This window comes from Pempheris klunzingeri, chromosome 1 (assembly GCF_042242105.1).
Source record: "Pempheris klunzingeri isolate RE-2024b chromosome 1, fPemKlu1.hap1, whole genome shotgun sequence".
Lineage (NCBI taxonomy): Eukaryota > Metazoa > Chordata > Actinopteri > Acropomatiformes > Pempheridae > Pempheris > Pempheris klunzingeri.
Genome location: NC_092012.1, coordinates 2,136,916 through 2,157,860, shown reverse-complemented (window position 1 = coordinate 2,157,860; position 20,945 = coordinate 2,136,916). Strand labels below are relative to the sequence as shown.

General features: G+C 42.1%; 2 protein-coding genes across 2 annotated transcripts; both read right to left on the bottom strand.

The window, feature by feature from the left end:
* Positions 1–218: 218 nt before the first annotated feature.
* tipin (timeless interacting protein) lies at positions 219–7,836 on the bottom strand. The gene is made up of 8 exons (XM_070830584.1): positions 7,775–7,836; positions 5,691–5,823; positions 5,450–5,543; positions 4,380–4,455; positions 4,131–4,253; positions 3,159–3,222; positions 2,360–2,587; positions 219–1,569 (listed from the first exon to the last, which is right to left on the bottom strand). The coding sequence occupies exons 2-8, from the start codon at positions 5,809–5,811 to the stop codon at positions 1,310–1,312; spliced, it is 966 nt and encodes a 321-aa protein (XP_070686685.1). The 5' UTR covers positions 5,812–5,823; positions 7,775–7,836; the 3' UTR covers positions 219–1,309.
* An 851-nt stretch (positions 7,837–8,687) lies between these two features.
* On the bottom strand, positions 8,688–19,670 carry lctla (lactase-like a). Its single transcript, XM_070829140.1, has 13 exons — positions 19,544–19,670; positions 18,770–18,930; positions 18,259–18,346; positions 17,917–18,026; positions 17,695–17,823; positions 14,893–14,988; positions 14,197–14,251; positions 13,907–14,068; positions 12,643–12,917; positions 11,454–11,580; positions 11,126–11,325; positions 10,043–10,106; positions 8,688–8,803 (listed from the first exon to the last, which is right to left on the bottom strand). Exons 1-13 carry the CDS (start codon positions 19,668–19,670, stop codon positions 8,688–8,690), a joined length of 1,710 nt encoding a protein of 569 aa, XP_070685241.1.
* Between the last annotated feature and the right edge of the window lie 1,275 nt (positions 19,671–20,945).

Below are 20,945 nucleotides of genomic sequence, written 5' to 3'. Positions count from 1 at the left end.
ATGAAAACTGAACTGTTGTGTGAGTTTGGAGTTGAAGCCCCTCGTGTCGGGTACAATATTTAGGTATTACAACACATAAATCTGCCAAATAAAACTGATATTTTAAGATTATTATTAATGCATTAATCATAGCAGAGGTCATTTACCCACCCCTCTCCCTTTTGACTTCATCCTCCTGTGCAGATGGGATCACAGAGGCGTCCTGATACTGAACAACATGGCTAGAAAATGTTTATTGTCAACGTTTGGCATTTTAAAAAACAAAAATGGCACTAGTGACGCAGTGTTAAAGGAATTCAACACGTCTCAGGTCACGGTTTTACAGAACTTCCTCAGTTTTAAGACCAAAGTTTATAAAAAGTTACTGCAGTGATCTTTCACTCTGCACCCATTAAATTACTTACTATTAATTACAGGCAGGATGTTAACAGTAAAGGCTGCCTTTGGTGTTCTTAAACCTCAGCCCTGTTTTTTTTTTTTTTTACATTTTGGTGTCTAAATTACTTACAAAAGTACAAAAAAAAGTAATGTCCTTTGGGGCCACTGAACTGACAGGCTCAGAGTGTTATTCTAAGTGTGTGACAGCATCATGGAAAGGATCCCTACAGAGAGAGACCTGGAAGATCCTTTTGGTTTAACCACAAACAGCCGTTATATCGCTCTCTGCACACACACCAGACTCCACTGAAAAAAATAATAAAAATAAATTTTACCTTTCAGAACAGGGGAGTTCATTATGTATCACTGCTGTGATTGGTCAATTTGTTTGCGTTATTGTGTTGAATACAGACTAACCCTTTAAAACACCAAAAGTCAGACAACACCACAAACAAACTAACCAATCTATCCAGCGGTAGACCAGCAACTCCCTTGTCCTGCAATGTTAAATTACTGTTTTTGTCAATGGAGTCTGGTGTCTTAACGGAGAGCAACAGAACGTCTGTTTCTGTCTGAACAAAAAGGATTAATCTCTTTCCATGATGCTGTCAGACACTTAGAATAACAATCTGAGCCTGTCAGTGGATCAAACACTTTCAGTGGACCTACTTTCATTGTGTGCTGTTGAGGCGATCTACTGGACCAGTTCTAAAACTATTTGCACCTCCCGATCATTTTGAACCCAAAACGTATAGAAAATAGGGCCCAGGTTTAAACACAATTCAGGAAAAACTAATTTATGAAACCAAACAACATCCTGGTAGTAATAAAATCTGATAAAGCTTCAATTTAGTGCCTCATTATATGTAGAATTTGAACAAAGTTGGCTCTGCCAAAAGAAACTCTGGCCGTACAGTCACTCACTCGAGCTTCAGTCTCCATCTTCACCCCCGTTGGTCCTGAGGCTGGTCTCCTCCTCTTCCTCACACTGAGGTGATTCGGCAGAAGGCTCAGAGTCTGGTGGCAGCTGGCTGGGCTGTTGTGTGCTGCTGCTGCTCGCTGGCTCCAGGTCTAAATCCTCCTCCTCATCCTCACCCTGATCTTTAGAGTCCTTGAGGGCATGTGCGGGGGAGACAGATGTGGGTCTGTCTGGTGGTGTGGACGACTCAACCGTCTGGGAGTGTGAAAGATCTGTAAAGGAGAAGATGTGCAGTTAAATGTTGTACAAACAGTGAAACTTCTTATTTAAATACTTGTAGTATTTGTTTTATAATTAGGGCTGTCAATCAACCACAGAATTACTATAGAATCAATACAAAGGAAGTACATTTAAATGTAAATGCTGTTTAATAATCTTGACTTTTCAGCTACAAAGAGCTGAAAAACAGAACAAAGAAGTTTCGTCTGTGTGCCGTAGTGACGCTTCTTCTCTGTCCAGCTTTATCGCCGAAGCATCTTATCCACAGCAGAAATACTCTCACAGACTTTGGTAAAGTCAGTGTGGGGTTAGGATTAGGAGCATCGAGCTGATCTTAATGTAAGTGGTTAGTTTTAGTTTTTACTGCAGTTCAAACTGAACCTCTCTGTGACCTCACTCCAAGTCTACAAAGTTGAATTTCCATGACTTATGAATGTGACATGACTTAAAGAAAAATATCATTTTAAATCCACATTAGATGAACATTTCTGTCATTTCATATCTGATTATTCAAAGTCAGCATCTTGCTGACGTGTTTGCAGACTCTGCTTCAGTTTTTCATCGATTCGACAACCAGAAGATGGCCGACATTAGAGCGGGAGCTGAGGACGCTCAGTCAGTCGGTCTGGTTAATAAAGTTTTATTCTTATATAAAAGACGCACCAAATTCCCTGATAATCCACGACTTGTCTGAATAATTCATTAAATGTCACTGTCTGGAAAAGACTTTTCTTCAGGCCCCTCTGCTCCCCTCTGCTCCCCTCTGCTCCCCCCTGCTCTCACCTGTCTGCTGCTGCTGGCGGGCGAGCTTCCTCTCCAGGGCGCGCTGTCTGTTCAGCTCCATGCGTTTACGCTGCTCCTCGGTCAGGGAGGGGGCAGCTGGGGCGGGGGTGGGGGCGGGAGCCGGGGTGGAGTGGATCGGCCCTTGTTGCGAGTCGTCAGGGAAGCTCGGTCCACTAAATGGATCTGGATCCCCGTAGACGTTCCCTTCAGGAGCTGCTTCTTCTTCACCTGCACCGGAACATTTTGACAGACAGGATGAGACAGTAAATCTGAACCTGGTTCACAATTAACAGTTCTAGAGTGAAGCAGAGCTGAAAAATGCTCCGCAGGTGTGGGTGGCACCAACTGGTCTCGGCTCAGCCTGGTTCTAACCACAGAAGTGGACTGTGACATCACCAGTTGGTTTGTGGATCGCCGTCTTTAAGCCTCGAATTTTGCTTTATGGACGTCGCCATCTTGGTTTTTTGAAGCCAGGAGTGACTTCCATTCCCCAAAGGCCTCCTCTGATTGGTTAGTGAGCAGGTAGCCCCGCCCTAAAGCCTCTTCCTGGTCTATCTTCCTCTAAATGGACCATAACTTACTAAATGAACGTCCTGCTGTGCTGAAGAAGACTGTAAACTAGAGACTGAGAGCAGAAACTCATCAGGAAAATGTTCACTGAGCTGATAAATCATTTCCTCATTGACTTCCATCCAATCAGACTTCTGTTTGGAGCCGGTGGAGTCGCCCCCTGCTGGACACTAGAGAGGACGCAGGTGATGCAGAACGCTGAATATAAAAGTGTGATTTCATCTCTTACCATCTTTACTCGTGTAATCTTCGTGAGTCAGAGGCATGTCCAGTCGGATCCGTTTGAGACAAGTCTGCCACAAGACACAGAAATGTAAAGTCACTGAACAGTCTGACGTGGAATGAGGCTCCTTAGATCAGTCAGAGTCAAAGCAGCGGCATGAAAATGTCAGATTTTACACAGAACTGCTTGAGAAATGAATTCTGATAGTCCACGTCCACAGAGACAGGGTGTCCACAGAGCGCCACATTCTCAGCATGGAGAACACTAACTCGGAGCCAGTGCTCGGACTCATGCTGACATTTTTATTGCCGTGGATATTCTGAATCACAGCAACCAGCACGTCTCAGCTAAAAAAAAAAAAAAGAAAGCTGCACTTCCAGCTGTGCAGCTTTGGGAGATGTGTTCTTTCTGTCTGTCTGTCTGTCTGTCTGTAGATGTCCTCCTCTCTTTCAGTATCCTTTCAGACATCACTGTGACCCGACTTCTCTATTCTTTTTTTTTTTTTTTTAAATAAAAATGAGATGAAATTGGGGTGATTTCTTTTGCCTGGTGTGGACAGAGTGGAAGTAAATATATGGTAGTAAAAAATTACTTTACAATCTGGCAAGACTTGACAAATCAGCTTCTGCTTTGTAAATTCTCAGTCGTGGACACTCAAAGGACGGATGAAGAGACCTGGGTACAGCGCTGGAGGCTCCGTTCAGTCATTCTAGTGTCTCAGACCTGCCGAGCCGGCTAACTTCCTGTTAGCCGTCCGCTAACTTGAATGGGGATAAAATGATTTAATTGTGCAGCTCTGATGGTTCTGATGGTGAAACGAGTCACTTCACAGGTTATGATGCTCAAACACTGATCTGCTGATTTACAGATGTGTCATTAAAAAAAGTTTTTGGGTCCAACGGCATCACGGGACAGACGCCACCATGTAGAAATATCTAGCCTGTGACACCCCCACTCTAATTTTCACTTCCTTCCCACCTGCACTTCCTTCTTGCTGCCCAGCTTCTCCAGTCGGTTGATAAAATCTTCAAACTGCAGTTTGGGGTACAGCCGGTGAGCCCAGTTCTCCATCTTCTGCATCAGCAGCCGCAGGTTCTCGGCCTGGAGGGGAAAAACACACAGAACCGTCTGGATGTACACGACGTGATGAAGAACAGCTGGTGTGAACTCGTCCGCCGTCATCAGCCTCCGTCTGGCTTTGTTAGTGTGTCGGCTGTCACCTCTTACCTCGTGTCCTTTGCCTTTGAAGTGGACGTCATCAAACAGCGTTCGCAGAGCTGGAAGTCCTCGTTCTGAGGTCAGCCTGAAGAAAAAGGGTTCAATAAGAAAGTTATGGTTAGAAAACAGTTTCCTATCTAAACATCCAGCAGAGACAGAGCAGCATTACCATTTAGTGTCATGTTTCTGTGGCCTGATGAGAGTGAGTCTGATGTTCTCTTCATATTAGCTTTTATTTTGGGCCCCATTTCCACATAGTTTTGGTACAAAAAGTGTTGGCATTCGTCCAGTAGATCTAACAAGCCATGTCTGACAGCATTATGGTGAAGATCCTTACAGAGATAAACCACAAACAGCTGTTATATCGCTCTGTGCACACACACCAGACTCCATTCACTAAAACAGGGATTTTACCTCACAGGATCCAGGAGTTGCAGGTCTGCTGCTGCCTCCATCAGTTTGTTTGTTTGTTTGTGACTTTGGTGTTTGGATCCAACACAATATTTGTCTGACACATAATGACACAAACAGACTTACAGATTGAGGCAGCAGTAAACCAGCAACTCCAGTGTTCTGTGAATTAAAATTGGTGTTTTTGTCACTGGAGTCTGGTACCTTTGAAGAGAGCTGATACAACAGCTGTTTTTATTAATGCTGCGGATTATGTTGCAGCCTGTTTCACAGCTGTCAGCTGAGGTGATCTACTGGACCAATTCCAACACTTTTTCCAACACCACAAGTCATTTAGACAGTAGCATATGTTTAATTAACAAACGATAAATCATGTACTGCTCCGGCCTTTCCCAGCATTAACTGCTGTTATTACATCCACAGGCAGTACAGACGGATAAACAGGCAACGTGGGGAAAAAGGTACATTTTCAAACGCAAGAATAAAAATTAAAAAGAATAGAATATATATAGTTTGTGCTTTTTCTCCCATTTAGATACACTCAGTCTTTTTTTTCTAGCTTCAACACACAATTACATATAATTGAGAGAGAAAGTTCCAGTTTGCGGCGTCTTAACTTCCATCACATGACGACCTGAAGTAATGTTTCAGTAATAAATGTAAAGTACCTCTGAGAGTCCAGCTTGGGCTGCGGCCTCTTCACTCCTTTCCTTTTAGCAGCAGGGACCTCAGCCAGCTTGGACACGTCGCCGTCTTCCTCCCCTGCATTAACCAGACGACAGGACAACAGGACAGGGGGGGGTCAGCATCCCTCATTATGTAATTCTCTACAATATCCAGGCAGAAAACAGGCTGGCTAGAAACGCTGAATATCCCCTTGACTGGTGGGTCGGGACAGCAGCCTCTCACCATCTGCGAACGGGTCTCCCTGGCCCGGGGAGTGAGGCGGTGGGAGGGGGGGGAAGGCTTCATCCTCGATGCCGTCGTAGTCAGGAATCTCAATCCGGCCATTTGTGTGCGGTTCAAGCATGATGTCTCACTCCTGGAGGGAAGGATGAACCTGCATCAGTCACTACCAGCGTTAAAAACAGCTATAAAGACAGCAACATATTCATCCTAATGTGGGACCAATAGCGATGTGGAGCATGTCTATGGACACTGGACCCCCCCCCCCCACCCTCATGTACAAAAGCAGTGGTGATATTTCAGTAGGTTTATTTGTGGGTCTGGCTCACACAGGCACTTCTGGGCAGCTCAGGGGGCTTTAGGAGGCACACACATCATTCAGTAGATGAAGACGTCTGGCAGAATGCAGCCACGCTAAGCAGATGTGAGTGTGTTTCTGCATTTCCAGGTGAGCAAAAGTGATGAAACAATGATTTAAACGTAGCGACACAGATGTGTAATGAGTGTGTGAGAGAGACGGACGACCGTCACTGAAAATAAGTCGATATGTTGAAGTTTTGCGAGTCAGTTCTGCTGTGTTTTCTACTCAGGAGGTCAGAAACTGAACCGCTTGTATCCTGCTTTAATATAACAGTGCAAGTGTGCAGAATATCAGCAAAGTATGAGTAAGACGTAGAGGAAAAAGGTACATTTTTATAATATTTTTTTCTCTACCAAAAATATAGTCTCTCAGCTTTCTCCTGTTTAGACTCTAACTTTCACACATAACAAACAAAAGTAGATGCTTTCGTCACGGTTTGAGGCGCCCTGGTGTCTAAACTTCCTGCCATCAGATGACAACTTGAAGTGCTTTTTTCAGGCGTAAGCAGATGTGCTTGTGTTTCTGTGTTTCCAGACAGGATTACAGTTATGTTAAAACCCAGCTACGCCTGGACGTCCCTTTAGTGTGACACCAACATGATGTATTTTGACTTAAAAATCAGTTTTTGGCGAAGAAAGTCAAAGTCAAATTCAAAATGAAAATAGCATCAATTAAAAGAAACACAGTAATGACTTGAATACTGTACATACATACAACTTCAAGACATTGATAATCTTTTGTACTTCTACCTCATTACATTTCAGAGGGAAATACTGCACTTTTTACTCAACTACAGGTATTAATTTATTTGTGTGTTATATGTGTGTGTATATTTATTTATTTCTCTGCCAAAAATTTAGCAAACAGCATCCAAAAGCCCAAGGTAGCTTCAATACGTGTCTTGGATTGTCCGACAAACAGTCCAAAACCCAAAAACAGACAATCAAACTTAAATCAGTTACCATCAATTAGAAATAGCTGATTAGTTCTTTGCAGCTCTACTTTACAGATTCATATCTAACATAAGATGATATGGCTGTGGTAATAAATACAATGCATTGTTGTGTATTCAACAATAGAAGAGTTTATAAAAGTTGGTGTCATTGTTTCATTTCAACCAACAACATTAAAAATGCTCCTTATGAGTTATTAAGTATTTTCACACTGATATCACTTTTGTTTAAGTAGAGAATATTAAACATAATAGACTGTAATATACATGTAGCAGCACTTTTCTGTGACATCAGCTGGGATGATTTTTGTCTTCCTGTTTTGATCATGAAGCAGGAATATCGGCCCCCGATATCGATAATCTCTCTCCATGTTAGCTTGTGGGCGGTATCGGCCACCGATGAGCACATATCGGTCGGGGCACAGCGTCATCCACAGATGGCGGTAAACTCAATCATCATGGCCAAAACACAAAGATAAAGATGTTATTCCTCTGAACACCGACTCACAGAGAGGCCGGAGGAGCTTCCAGGTGTTTGCTGTCTAACTTTAAATGTGAGCAAAGCGTGTGGATGTAGAGGAGAGCGAACATTCGCTGCTAAGCTAACTCCGAGCCGCTGAGTTAGCTAGCCTGTGCGCTAACTAAGCTAGCTAACTGCTGTCAGCGAGGCGGTAAAAACAAAACGAGTCGAGGGGAAACACGAGACACCGACATGATAGTAGCTTATAAAATACGATGCTGTCGTTAAATCGAGATGTCAGCGGACAGTCATACCTGTTGGCAGCTCTCCGGAGGTGAAGAAACGAGCAGCGCCAAGCTAGCGATACCGACTTCCGGTATGAAGTTCCGGTTTTCAAAATAAAGTCCAACAGAAATTAGGCTTAACTACAGTAATAGTAGTGAGACAGAGTGGAAGTTTGGGGTAATACATATAAAACAAAAAATACAAATCAATCACAACAGCATCCAATTGCACTTAATGTTAATGCATTTTGAATGTATGCTCATGTTTATGCTAATATTTTCTAAATTTTGCCTTTTAAAGTAAAGCACTTTGAGTTTATGTGTAATGAAATGTGTTATATGAATAAAAGTGCAATTGTTTGTACTTCAAAAGAGTGCCGTAAGAATTTCTAACGAGACTACCTCTGTTTTGTGTTTTGTTTTCAGTGTTATTTGTCTTCTTTCACTTCCAGGGCTTTTAATTTGAAGGGTCAAATGCTGCACAGGAAAAAGTGTTCCTCTGAATTTGTGTGTAAAATAATCAGCACCATTTAAGTCTTAAAAATTTATTTTATTTTAAGTTCATGATCCCACAGAGAGTACAACACTTTATCTCCATCACTCTTATTTTTTAATTTTACAAACTTGTTGACAATAAACCATCTCCTCTCTGCATTTAGCTCGTAAAACTTAGCTTAAAAAAAACCACACAAGACCAGTTTGTTAAAAAATAAAAATAGTAATATACCAAGCTTGAATTCATTCTTCCAGAGTTGCAACAGGTACCTGCTATTATGACGTTAAGTGTTTACTCGAAAAACAGAACAGCAGGACAGTTAAATCAACAAAATGCTCTCGACAGGATAAAGTTTTACAGCTTTGAAGTCACTCTCAGATTCATTTCTTCAGCTTCAAGGCCACTGACGTCTGGCTTGATTAAAACTCTGTGTGTGTGTGTGTGTTTTCAGAGGCGTCCACGCAGCAGGAACATGAGGAAGACTGCGCTGAGGAGGATGCAGAGTGTACACACTGTGGGAACCACGATCTCTGTGACCATCTCCATGTGACCGATCAACGGATCTGAAACACACCAGTGGAGATGCGATTATACAACAGGCGCTTCAGACCGAGCAATCTGATTGGTCAGCTAGACACTCAGAGCGTGCACAAGTCAGCATTTCTCTAAAAACAAAATCTCATTAGTTTCTTTCAGCTCTCTGAACTGTTTAGGATCAGCTCATGTTTCAGGTTTTTCTGCAGCAGCTTCACTTTCATCACAGTTTTCAAGCGATATGGCGCCGCTGTGGCTAACCGCTACCAGCTAGCTAAAAAAATACATGTGAAGTCGGCGGCTAAATCTGTGCAGATATCTGAGCTCCAGCCAGACTGAGCCAGCGAGGAGCTTCAGTGTTTCTACCTGTGGTTTTTATTCAGTTTGGGAAATCCCTCCATCTGTAGAGAGCATCAGCTCAGCAGGGACTAGTTACCGTCTCTGTTGCTAGGGGCGTCACTAACGGTGTTACTAGGGGCGTCACTAACGGTGTTACTAGGGGCGTTACTAAGGGTCGGCCTACTAACTGGAGCGCTGAACTAGGTTTCATTACACAGGGGTCTACAGACGGGACTGATCGCTTTCCAGGTGTTAGTCAGAGTCCCATGTGTTTCCATGGAAACGGATACAACACTGACAAAAAGTTGTTTTTTAATTTTGAGAGCAAATTGCACCACAATATGAGCACATTTTAATTACATCTTTAATTCTGCTGGTAACTGTTTGTGGAAACACAATATTACAGTAAAGAGGGAGAGCTTTGCTGCCAGTACTGACCCCACAGTCAAGAATTAGAAATGGACGCCTTAATGATAAAGCTATTGGCTACAGTCTGAAATGTGTCCTTCAGTGTAGTGTTTGTCTTTTTAATGTTGCTAATTTGTACTATTTTATCCATTTTGGGGCATTTTATTCTTATATTTCTTATTTCTTATAGCTCATCATGTGTATTGACTGTTAAATCTTTATCTACAAAGTGACAGCAGCTGTCAGTGGAGTGAAGTGGGGTAAAACACACAGTATTTTCCTTCTGAGATGAAGTAGAGTGGAAGTATAAAGTATCATGGACTGTTGTACCTAAACTTCATCATGCACTGGCCAAGCCTTTTGCATTCCTGCATGTTCCTGATTTCCCTGGGATTTTCTTCTAGCTGGGGGGGCAAAACAAAGAAAGACCCCGTTAGAGAGCGGAAAAACAAGCTTTAGACAGAATTTTCCTTTGTTTGGCCCCACCTAGCTGATCACAGCCTGCACTCGAATGTACTAACCTGCAGCCAGGAGCTGGTTACTGGAGGAGCAGGTCTCTACAGCTTTCCTTTTCCAACTTTCCACCTGTGAACAGCAACAAACTTTAGCTGTTAAAGGGTCACTTTTTAAACCTGGGCCCTATTTTCTTTATATATTTAGGTTCAAAATGACTGGTAAGTTCAAGAAGTTTTGGAATTGGTCCAGTAGATCAGCTAGCAGTCACTATTTTAATATATTTTGGATTTGAGTTGACTGGTAGGTTCAAAACCTCCTAGAATTGGTCCAACAATAAATATAAATACCATCAATCAATGTCTAAAAGTGCTTGTTTGATCCACTGACAGGCTCAGAGTGTTATTCGAAGTTTCTGACAGCATCATGGAAAGGATCCCTACAGAGAGAGACCTGGAAGATCCTTTTGGTTTAATTGGAAATGCTCGCTACGGCGTTGTCTTCAGAGTCACCAGACTCCATTGACAAAAATAGTAATTTTACCTCACAGAACACAGAAGTTGCTGGTCTGCTGCTGTCTAAATTGGTTAGTTTGTTTGAGTTATTGTGTGTTATAAAGATATTGTGTTGGATCTGAAATAAACCTTTAAAAAAGTAAACATTACACAGTAACATGAACAAACTAAATGATCAAGGCAGTAGTAGAGCAGCCACTCCTGTGTTCTGCAAGGTAAAATCACTGTTTTTATGAATGGTGTGTGTGCAGAGAGCGATATAACGGCTGTTTGTGGTTAAACCAAAAGGATCTTCCAGGTCTCTCTCTGTAGGGATCCTTTCCATGATGCTGTCACACACTTAGAATAACACTCTGAGCCTGTCAGTGGATCAAACAAGCTCTTTTAGTGGACCTACTGTGATCAGGTGCAGTTGCCCCAAAGGATTAACATCATAGCCACAGCAGCCCATTTCACGGCTGCTGGCTGATCTACTGGACCAATTCCAATTTTTTTTTTCAAAGTGCCAAAATTTTTAACCTGAAATATGTTTTATAAAAAAAAGAGCCCAGGTTTAAAAATACCAGAACAACATAGATGAACAACACACAGTTCTGCAGAGCCTTTGTTAATGAGGAGTGTGTTGATAAAGTTTACCTCTCTCTGGTTGGGAAAGCCATTAGAGCTGATGATGCGTCTGTAGAACTGGACAGAAGCCTTCGGGTAGCGTGGTTTGTTTTTGCTCCTGAAGTCCACGTAGTAGAGTCCAAACCTCTCGGAGTATCCTTCATCCCACTCAAAGTTGTCGAGGAGGGACCAGGCTGTGTAACCCTTCACATTCACCCCATCCTTCATTGCTGCAGGTTTTAAAAACAAACAAAAACAGAGAGGTAATTTTTTATCTCAGGAACGTCACGGCTTTGTCAGTCATGTTAAAATGTGAAACTCAAACATGAACCAGGCGGTAAAATCTTTCTTTTTTCACCTTTGAGCATTTCGTTGATGTAGTCTTTGAAGTACTGAACTCTCCAGTTGTCACAGAGGTCGGTGCAGAGCATTTTCTCCGACACACCGTTTTCTGTCACGTAAATCATCGGGTTTCCGTACTGAGTCTATTAAAGAGGCATGATATTCAAATCAGGACGGGGTGCAAACTCATATGTTCACATAATTATGTTATAATTTACACCACACATGCAACGTATTTCATATTTTATCTTCTTAAATGCATAACACAAGGTATTACTTGATATAGCTGTGTGACATTTCTTTAATATCTTTGTATTCACTTTATGAACTTAATTTGGTTTTTGCTTTCTTGCTGTGAGTTTAGATGAAAAGATGAAAACCACTCTCATGTCTCTGTTAGTTATCTGGTCCGGATTCAATAACGTTCATTCATAATGTTGACATTCAGATTTTAAATCAACATTCGAAAATTTGTTTTATTTTTGTGCATCCATCCATTTGGTTTAAACCAAGCACAAATACATGTATATTTCTGCATGACTGCAGCTGAAGATTAGGCTACACTGATACTATAATATTACTTAGATTACTAGTAAATTACTGTAGAGTGTAGAAACATGTCCAAGAAATTTGACAGACTTGAAGAATTGTGAAAATATCTTTTGCTTTAAAATATTTGGTTTAAGTCAATTTGCAAAAATCATTTTCATTGTTTGTTGCCATTTCTCTATTATTAACCTAAAGGAGTAATTATTATCTCACCTCTATACTGCTGCTGTCGGCTGAATCAGCTCATTTCACTAAAGAAACATCTAAAAATCACAGTAAAAAATGTGTCTTTTCAGTTTAAAATGGACAAATGTGGGAAGAGAGTCAGCCTTCGCCATCTTTTACTGGAGTGGTGACGTCTCCAGTCTGATCAGCTGGTTTGTTTCCATGGTGACAACAACAGAAGTGTATATTTGACGCTGTTAGGATACGCTGTGTCACATATGAGCCTTTGAAAAATATTGAACTATCCCTTTAGCTAAAACTCCAATCCATTCAAAGCCGTCCTTATTATTTTTTGTATCAGTTCACTTCCATGCTATTTTTATTGTGATGTGTGTGTGTGTGTGTGTGTAGTTCTTCTCCTAGTTCAACAGAAACCTAAAAAGTTTCACTCCATGTTCGACAGGTGCGACACCGCCGGATATCTGCCGTACCTTGACGAAGTTCAACAAGCGTCGGAAGCCCCAGGGAACAGAATAGAGCCACTCAGAACCAGGATCAGGCCACTGTGGGTCCACGAGCTCGGCGAGGTCCCGATCTGCAAAGTAGCTGTCCCCGAGGCCTGATGGGTAGTTCTTCAGGGTGATGTATCGGGTGGTGAAATGGCCGAGGCCCAGGAAGTCACAGGTTCCCTTGATGTAACTCTTCTCCTGAGGCGAGAAGACGGGCAGCCGTGAAGCTCCCAGGCCCTGCTGGCCGCTCTTCCTGCCTAGAGGTGAAAGTTCAAAGCATTTCATAATGAATCTAACTGGATTGTGATCCCTTAAAGGATAACGTAGTCATAGCTAAAGCTGGGCCCTCACGGTGTTATAAAGTGACGTAATTATTGGGTATATACGATCGAGAGTCTGCACAGGGTGTTTTATTTTGAAAAGTGACCTCTCAATGCCGTTTCTATGTCTGACTTCCTGCCCAGCTCATCTGTTCTGTGCAGCTTAATGCAAGCAAACAGCGGCTTCCATCAAAAATAGACCAAACACATATTTTTATTTGAGTGGAGCGAAGTGCAGAGCCTCTTCTAACCTCCTCTTGTGCCCATGTCGCAGCCACAGACATGCTCGCTGGGAATTAGCTTTAAGTGTCTGACGCTATAGAGATATTGTTAACGTCGCTCTCCTCAAAGGCACCAGACTCCATTGAGAAAAACAGGTATTTTACCTCATAGAACACAGGAGTTGCTTTTCTGCTGCTTCCACTATCAGTTAGGCTGTTTGTGTTATTGTGTAACTTTTGCTTTTTTAAAAGGTTATTTCAGATCCGAAAATATTTTTAGAACACACAATCACCAAAAAACAAACGGACCCATTGAGGCAACGGTAGACTAGCAACTCCCGTGTTCTGCAAGGTAAAATCACTGTTTTTGTCAATGAAGTCTGGTGGCTCTGCAGACAATGCTATGGCGGTCGTTTTCAGTTAAACCAAAAGGATCTTCCAGGTGTAGGGTCATTTTAATACATATTTGTCAGTTCTACGGCGCTTAATGTTTTTGATGAATTACTCTTAGTGGCTTTTTACACGCAAAGCTTTCAGCAACGAGATTTTACCCACCAAACACGAAATCAACCCACATTTGGTGCTTGACGCCTTAAATCACGATGTTACAATTGATCCTCTTTTGTCTCTTTGGCTAAAAGCATCGTCTCAGCCTTGGACAACACTTTTCTTTTTTCTAAGATATGGCACAAACAGTTGACGTACCGATGTAATCCTTCATGACCTGGGGGTAGTCTCCATTGAAGAGGGGAGTAGCAAACCATCCAAGGTAGAACTGGATGTATCTCTCTGCTGCTTCGATGTCCCTCTGGTTGGTGATGTCCACCGGCTCCCCCCAGTCGGCCGTTAGCGAGATCCCTATCAGACCTAAACACACACACACACACACACACACACACACACACACACACACACACACACACGTTATCGTCCATGGCGGGAATTTATCACCAGCATCACCAGAATAAAAACAAAACTGTGCCGTCAGTTTTTACCTTTTTGTTTGCTTCTCCACTGCATGTCGTACGTGTGCCAAACTTTAGCGTGCGCCTGTTTCACAGACAGAAAAGAGACGTCACATCGATGTGTCTGCGTTTTCTTTCTTTCTTACTTTAGTTTATTTGACATTATTAACCTTCTGTTACATGAATTAGAATTTAAACATGATGAGAAATGTGTTTTTATTCCTTAAAACTGTCTAAATAATGGAGATATTTGACAAAAATTTGAAAAAAGAAATTAACGGGGGAGAAGTTGATAAATTGTTGGCATGTGGTGAGTATACTCAGTCATGGAAAGTAAAAATAAAATCTATTTTTCTTAAAAAATTTTGCTTTTATTGAAAACCACAACTCATATATGTGGTGAAATGTAAAATCAAACATAGTCAAATATAGTATAATTAATGTCTTATATTGTCGAAAAACAGCACAAAATGCCGCCTACTATTCCAACTACGCTCCTGTCTGGACTATTTTCCTCCTCTAAAGCATCTACAAGATCTTATCTTCTAAAATGTTGTTGTTAAAACTGACTGAGCTTTCATTTCCGTCTCTCCACCCAGTGCATGATGGGATATTGCGCTTACTTTTCACAGTGCATTGTGGGAAACTTTGATACTACTATGTCGGGTTTAATAATTCTCACTATACGTTTGGACAGCACTACAACAAGCATCTTTAGGGTCTTACCTTGATGATGTTGTGTGCAGCTTTGTACGCTCCGGTTCCCTTCAGCTTCAGTCCCGGTGCATGTTCCCCTGTTTCATATCCCTCCACAGCAATGGACTGAAAACACAAAGACGACACTCTGCCATACCGTGGTGGTAAATCAATCAATCAATCAATCTTTCTTTATAGAGCGCCAATTCACAACACTGTTATCTCAAGACGCTTTCCATAAAGAGCAGGTCTAGACCAAACTCTGTAATTAGAGAGAGAACCAACGATTCAGGAATTCAACATGAAGGATTCAACAATCCCCACAGAGCAGCATCAGATATTATATTATATTGATTAACAGTGGAGGAAGAACTCCCCTTTAACAGGAAGAAACCTGGAACAGACCCAGGATCAATGTGGGCGGCTTCTGTAGGGGTCCATGTCGGGTGGAGAGAGAGAGACAGGGAGAGAGAGAGAGAGAGACAGAGAGAGAGAGAGAGACAGTGAGAGAGACAGAGAGAGACAGAAAGAGAGAGAGACAGAGAGAGAGAGAGAGAGAGAGAGAGAGAGACAGTGAGAGAGACAGAAAGAGAGAGAGACAGAGAGAGAGACAGTGAGAGAGAGAGAGACAGAGAGAGAGACAGTGAGAGAGAGACAGAGACAGTGAGAGACAGAGACAGTGAGAGAGAGAGACAGTGAGAGAGAGAGAGAGACAGTGAGAGAGACAGAGAGAGAGAGTGAGAGAGAGAGAGACAGTGAGAGAGAGAGAGAGACAGAGAGACTGAGAGAGACAGTGAGAGAGAGAGACAGGGAGAGAGACAGAGAGAGACAGTGAGAGAGACTGAGAGAGACAGTGAGAGAGAGAGACAGGGAGAGAGACAGAGAGAGACAGAGAGAGACAGAGAGAGACAGTGAGAGAGAGACAGAGAGAGAGACAGGGAGAGAGACAGAGAGAGAGACAGGGAGAGAGACAGAGAGAGACAGTGAGAGAGACAGAGAGAGACAGTGAGAGAGAGACAGAGAGAGAGAGAGACAGAGAGACTGAGAGAGACAGTGAGAGAGAGAGACAGGGAGAGACAGAGAGAGAGAGAGACAGACAGCACAAACAGCACCAGTGTACTAACAGTGTCTACAGCACTAACAGGAATGTGACTAACAGATTAGCAGGATGATATTATTGAAAAACATGACGAGTGTCTGACGATCCTCAGCAGTGATTCATGAACCAGAGAACCACATCAGCAGGACCAGGACCAGGACCAGGACCAGGACCAGGACCAGGATCCACAGGATGATTGAACATGATTGAACCCATGTGTGTTAAGATCTGTGCACTGTGTGCTACTCACAAGGATTTGAATGTATTACTGGGAGCTCTTTTTTAAAAGAATATAGCTGCGGAAAGTTCAGAAACAAATGTTTAGAGGACAGGCTGGTCTCTTCAGAAGGTGGACCAGGCCTCATATCCAGGCTGAGACACTAGAAACCCCTTGTTGTTTTTTAAGGGATGGCAGAAAAGGACTTTCTAGAACAGAGGAGGAGATTCAGCCTTTCAGCAGATAAAAGCACCTGCTCGGGTTTATTCTCACCTTTTTGAACACAGTAAAGTCTTTTGCACCAGATTTTGAGTGTTTGATAGCATGTTAGGGAGGATTCCCGTCTCTATCTGGTCCTGGAGCTGGGTGTTTTTGCCTCTACGATGTGCAAGTCAAACATTAGACAACATCTGTTCACAAGACAGCGACAGTGGGAGAGGGACTTGGACGTGGAGCTATTGAAGAAAACATACATCCTCCTATTTGTATCAGACACAGATTGTCACCTGCACTTCTGTAAAGTAAAGTAAAACTGTCCCGGAGGTGTGCAGGCTCAGACCCAGACCAGGCCCCTGCTGTCTAGTGTCTAGTTATCAATCGGATCTATTGGCGTCCTCTACATTGGAAATCACCTCTCTGCCTCATTCACACTAGAATATGTTAGAATAAAATCAGGTGCACAGTTCAGAACTCTCTGAAAAGGTTTTTAAAAACCTGTTTTAGACTGTTTTGCTACAGACTTTGATCCTAATACTTAAGATTAACAGCCCTGCACACCTTTAACCTTTAACCCTTTGAGGGTCTTCAGCACTTTCTAGTGTGTTATGATTTTTATTTTTAGCATATTTTATCAGTTTTTCATGCATATTGCTTATAATTTTGCAAGATGGTGAATTTTTCAGAGTTCTCAATTTTTTTCATGTATTTTTTGTGTATTTTAGACCATAAAATGATGCGCATCATGACAAAAACATGGCAATTTAAGGGTTAATTTTTTAAAAAACTAATTAAAATTTGATATGTATGATTAGGGCTGATGCTGGTCTAAAAAACTATTTAAAAAAAATTTAAAAAAAAAGAAAGATTTTTAACATTTTTATGGCTTGTTTTTATGCATACACATTTATGTGTGTAAGGATCTTTAACGTGATTATTTCTGAGGACCTTCAAGGGGTTAATTCTCTGTTTGTTGTTGTTGTTGTTGTTGTTGCACAGACATTGTCCTTACATGTAGTCAGTTTGATCTTTTGTTTTTCTCTTTTTCCACCTGGTTCTGTTCCAGGTTTCTTCCTGTTAAAGGGGAGTTCTTCCTGCCACTGTTGCCTAATATAATATCTGATGCTTTGGTCTCTCTCTAATTAAAGAGTTTGGTCCAGACCTGCTCTTTATGGAAAGCACCTTGAGATAACGCTGTTATGAACTGGAGCTACATAACTGAAGACTGATTGATGTAAATGTAATGAAAACAGTTTGAAACGAGACAGTGAATGCACCGTTGGTCTTTAACCCGACGTACCCACGGGTTGTTGAAAGTGATCCAGTACTTCACTCTGTTTCCAAATCTCTCAAAGCACAAGTTGGCAAAGTCGTTGTAGTAGTTCACCATGCTGCTGTTCTGCCAGCCGCCGTACTTCTCCTGCAGGACCTGGGGAGATAAAACCACACGAGTGTCCACGCTGCGTCGTCCAGTTAGCAAAGAGGACTTCAAACCAGACGGTTGAGTGAGCCTGACGCCTACCTGAGGTAAGTCCCAGTGGTACAGAGTGACGATGGGTGTGATCTTGTTGTCCAGCAGCATGTTAATCAGGTCATCATAATATTTGATTCCTCTCTCGTTGATGTGTTCACCTTAAAAGAGTTAAAGATGGAGTTAATATCAATATCTGGTACCATGAAACATAACCTAAAAGTTTATTCATTGATTGATTTGTTTGGTCTTTTAAAGTGTCAAAAAAGAAATCACAAACAGCTGAAGTCAATAACGATCTAATGAGAGAGGAATAAATACAGTGAAGAAATATGTTCTACCAGTGAACAGTTTTAAAATGAAATGAGAAAATCAGACGAGGCTCGTGTTTACTTTTCAGCCCGCTCGGTAAAATCCTCGGCCAGGAGATGGAGAAACGATAATGGTTCAGCTTCATGTCTTTCATCAAGTTAATGTCATCCTTTAAAAAAACAAAGAGCACAAAACAGTTAAGGAATAGTTAGAGGTAGAGTTTAGACCACCCTGGAGCCAGGAGGAGATTAGCTTAGCTTAGCACAAAGAGTGTAAACAGGGGGAAACAGCTAGCCTGGCTCTGTCCGAAGGTGTAAAGGTCACTAATTAACACATTAGAGCTTGTTTGCTTTGTCTTGTCAGGCTCGCTGTATTTCCGGTCTTTATGCTAAGCTAAGCTAAAGGTAAAGCTAAAGTCTGTGTATCAAAACAGTTGTAGACTTTAAATTCTGGTTGTTTAACAGTTGTAACTAACACATAAAACTTAATATTACTCAATTATAGTTGTGAAAAATGGTCTTATGGTGTAACAATCATTAGGAAACGTCATCACACACGATGGAGTGACGCCACATTTCCCTCTGCGTGTCACCTTGAATTTGTAGTAGCCTTCACACGAGGCGTCGCCCGTGTCATTGGAGAATATTTTCCCCTTTTTGTGGGCAAATGCGTCCCAGATGCTCATCCCTTTGCCATCTACGTTCCAAGCTCCTTCAGTCTGATAGGCAGAGCTGCCAGCTCCCCAGGAGAAACCTGCAGAGGGACAACAGAGCAAAAACATCACCGTTTTGCAGATAATCACCGTGTTAAGTAATGACTTTTACAGTTTGGCGAGACACTACAGGGAAAAATCATTTTTTCAAGCACTTGCCAATTTTGAGATTAGAGATTTTGGACTATTTTGCTGCCTTAACGTGTCTCCTTTCACCCAAGTGGAGAGAAAATGTCAAAAATAGAGATTTTTAGGTTTATTCCACTGCACTTTGTCTACTTGCATCTGTAGATTGTTCCTAAATACACATCTTTAAACCAGAAATCTCCACTTCAGCAAACTCTTCGGTTTTATTCCCACCTTTCTCCTGAAGCTTTTTACAGAGGAGTTTGGTCTTATATCAGTGAGAGACTGATTTATAGAATATATTATTCCCAAAAAATGTCTTTTTATGGCTTTTTGACAGTGTTGTCTGATTTATGAAGTGATTAAAAAAACATTTCTTCTGTCAAAACCTTTTTTAACCTGCTTTATCCAACATTCAGATCTCTGTTCTACAAATGTCTGCACATGCTGATGCATATCTAATTAGATAATGCCTCATTTGCATATTTAAAATATATTTTTTGTCTCCCCTTTAGTCACGTGACCTACCGGTTGGGAAGGTGCCGTAGTAGAAAGACGACTTCTCGTTCTTCGTCCAGTCGAAGTCATCGCTGGCCGACACACACAGCACCAGTGCCAGCACGAGGCACGGCCTCAGGATGCACCGCTGCAGCATCGTGATCTTTGGCAAGGAGCTCGCTGTCTTCAGTTACACCTAAAATGACGATAATCATCCAGTTTGAACGCTCATTATTACAGAAATGAAGGTGTGCGTGCATCCAAAACCTGCTGCAAGGCTGTCGACCACAGATCACAGAGAGTACAGATCCTGAAACTCACGCAGGGGTGTCAGGCGTCCACCGGTTTTCAATAAAACCATCCTAACTCAAACCCCAAACCTCTGGATCGTTCATTAAATATCCACTGAAAAAACACCCAGGCATTATCAGACCTCGTGAATATGAGAGAAGAATCTAGTTTTCATTTCAGCCAGCTGTAAGACACGCTGACACAAAACGCTATCAGAGACAGAAAGTAGGCCAGCTTGTCCAGCACAGTCAGGATGAGCGACATTTCAAGCTGCTGTATATCTTCAGTGGTGCGAAAAGTAACCAAGACTGCAAAGAATGAAGCTGTCTGAGAGTCCTCCTGCCAAAGCCTGCGCCGTTTCCCTCCCTACATCTGCCCCCTTTGCTCAGAGTGTGTCTCAGCCCACTCAGAACCACATATAGATGTCTGACCTGCAGCATTTGTCCCCGCTGGAAACTGCTCCAAAGTGCAAGAAGCGTCCCCAACCTTCTGGACCTGGTTAAAGCTCCCCCGGTGTCACGGGCAGGTTCACCGCCAGTGTCACAAAAAACAAAACAGAGTGAAGCATCCAGGACATTTTCTGCTATTCATCAGCCCACGCGCAGCAACAAGCGGCCCCCCTCCCTCCACGCACACACTGAATAGGGCCCCATTTGAAGTCAGTGAAGTGTGAGCGTAAATTTGCTGGGGCAAACAGATCTTTTGGAAAAAGGAGGGATTCTGACACTGTAAGCAAAGCTAATGTCAGTGAGCCTGATCTATTTGCAGCTTGGTCTCATAACACTTGTGCATGGTGGCTTTAGACTGTATTTATCAGTAAAACTAGTCACTAAAATGTAGATTAGTTGAACTGTTTAAACTGTAATTAAACTGCGGTAGGCCTAAACAAACCTCGTGTCATCACAAGTTGATCACGAGGAGCCCAAACTCAGAGCCGTTTGGTCTCAGGGGCCCAAAAAAAACCTGTTGTTTATTGTGAAATCATGTAAATGCAAATATTGAGGTACTACAACTGCATAAGTAGTCATACAAGTGTAATATTTGACAGAGAGTATCCTGAAACAAATGGGAAAGCAGCAAAATAAGCTGCCATTCTGTTTTAAAATATCACTGTTATAAATAACGCATAAAGCCTCATGTT

Excerpts from the sequence above, each read along its gene's own strand:
- tipin (XM_070830584.1), bottom strand. The coding sequence starts at position 5,811 with ATGCTTGAACCGCACACAAATGGCCGGATTGAGATTCCTGACTACGAC. Across the intron at positions 5,544-5,690 it reads GGGAGACCCGTTCGCAGATG|GGGAGGAAGACGGCGACGTG; the intron begins GTGAGAGGCTGC and ends TGGTTAATGCAG. Across the intron at positions 1,570-2,359 it reads CCGCCAGCAGCAGCAGACAG|ATCTTTCACACTCCCAGACG; the intron begins GTGAGAGCAGGG and ends TCTCCTTTACAG.
- lctla (XM_070829140.1), bottom strand. The coding sequence starts at position 19,670 with ATGCTGCAGCGGTGCATCCTGAGGCCGTGCCTCGTGCTGGCACTGGTG. Across the intron at positions 18,931-19,543 it reads CTACGGCACCTTCCCAACCG|GTTTCTCCTGGGGAGCTGGC; the intron begins GTAGGTCACGTG and ends GTCCCTCTGCAG. Across the intron at positions 14,989-17,694 it reads TCACTTTCAACAACCCGTGG|TCCATTGCTGTGGAGGGATA; the intron begins GTACGTCGGGTT and ends TTGTGTTTTCAG.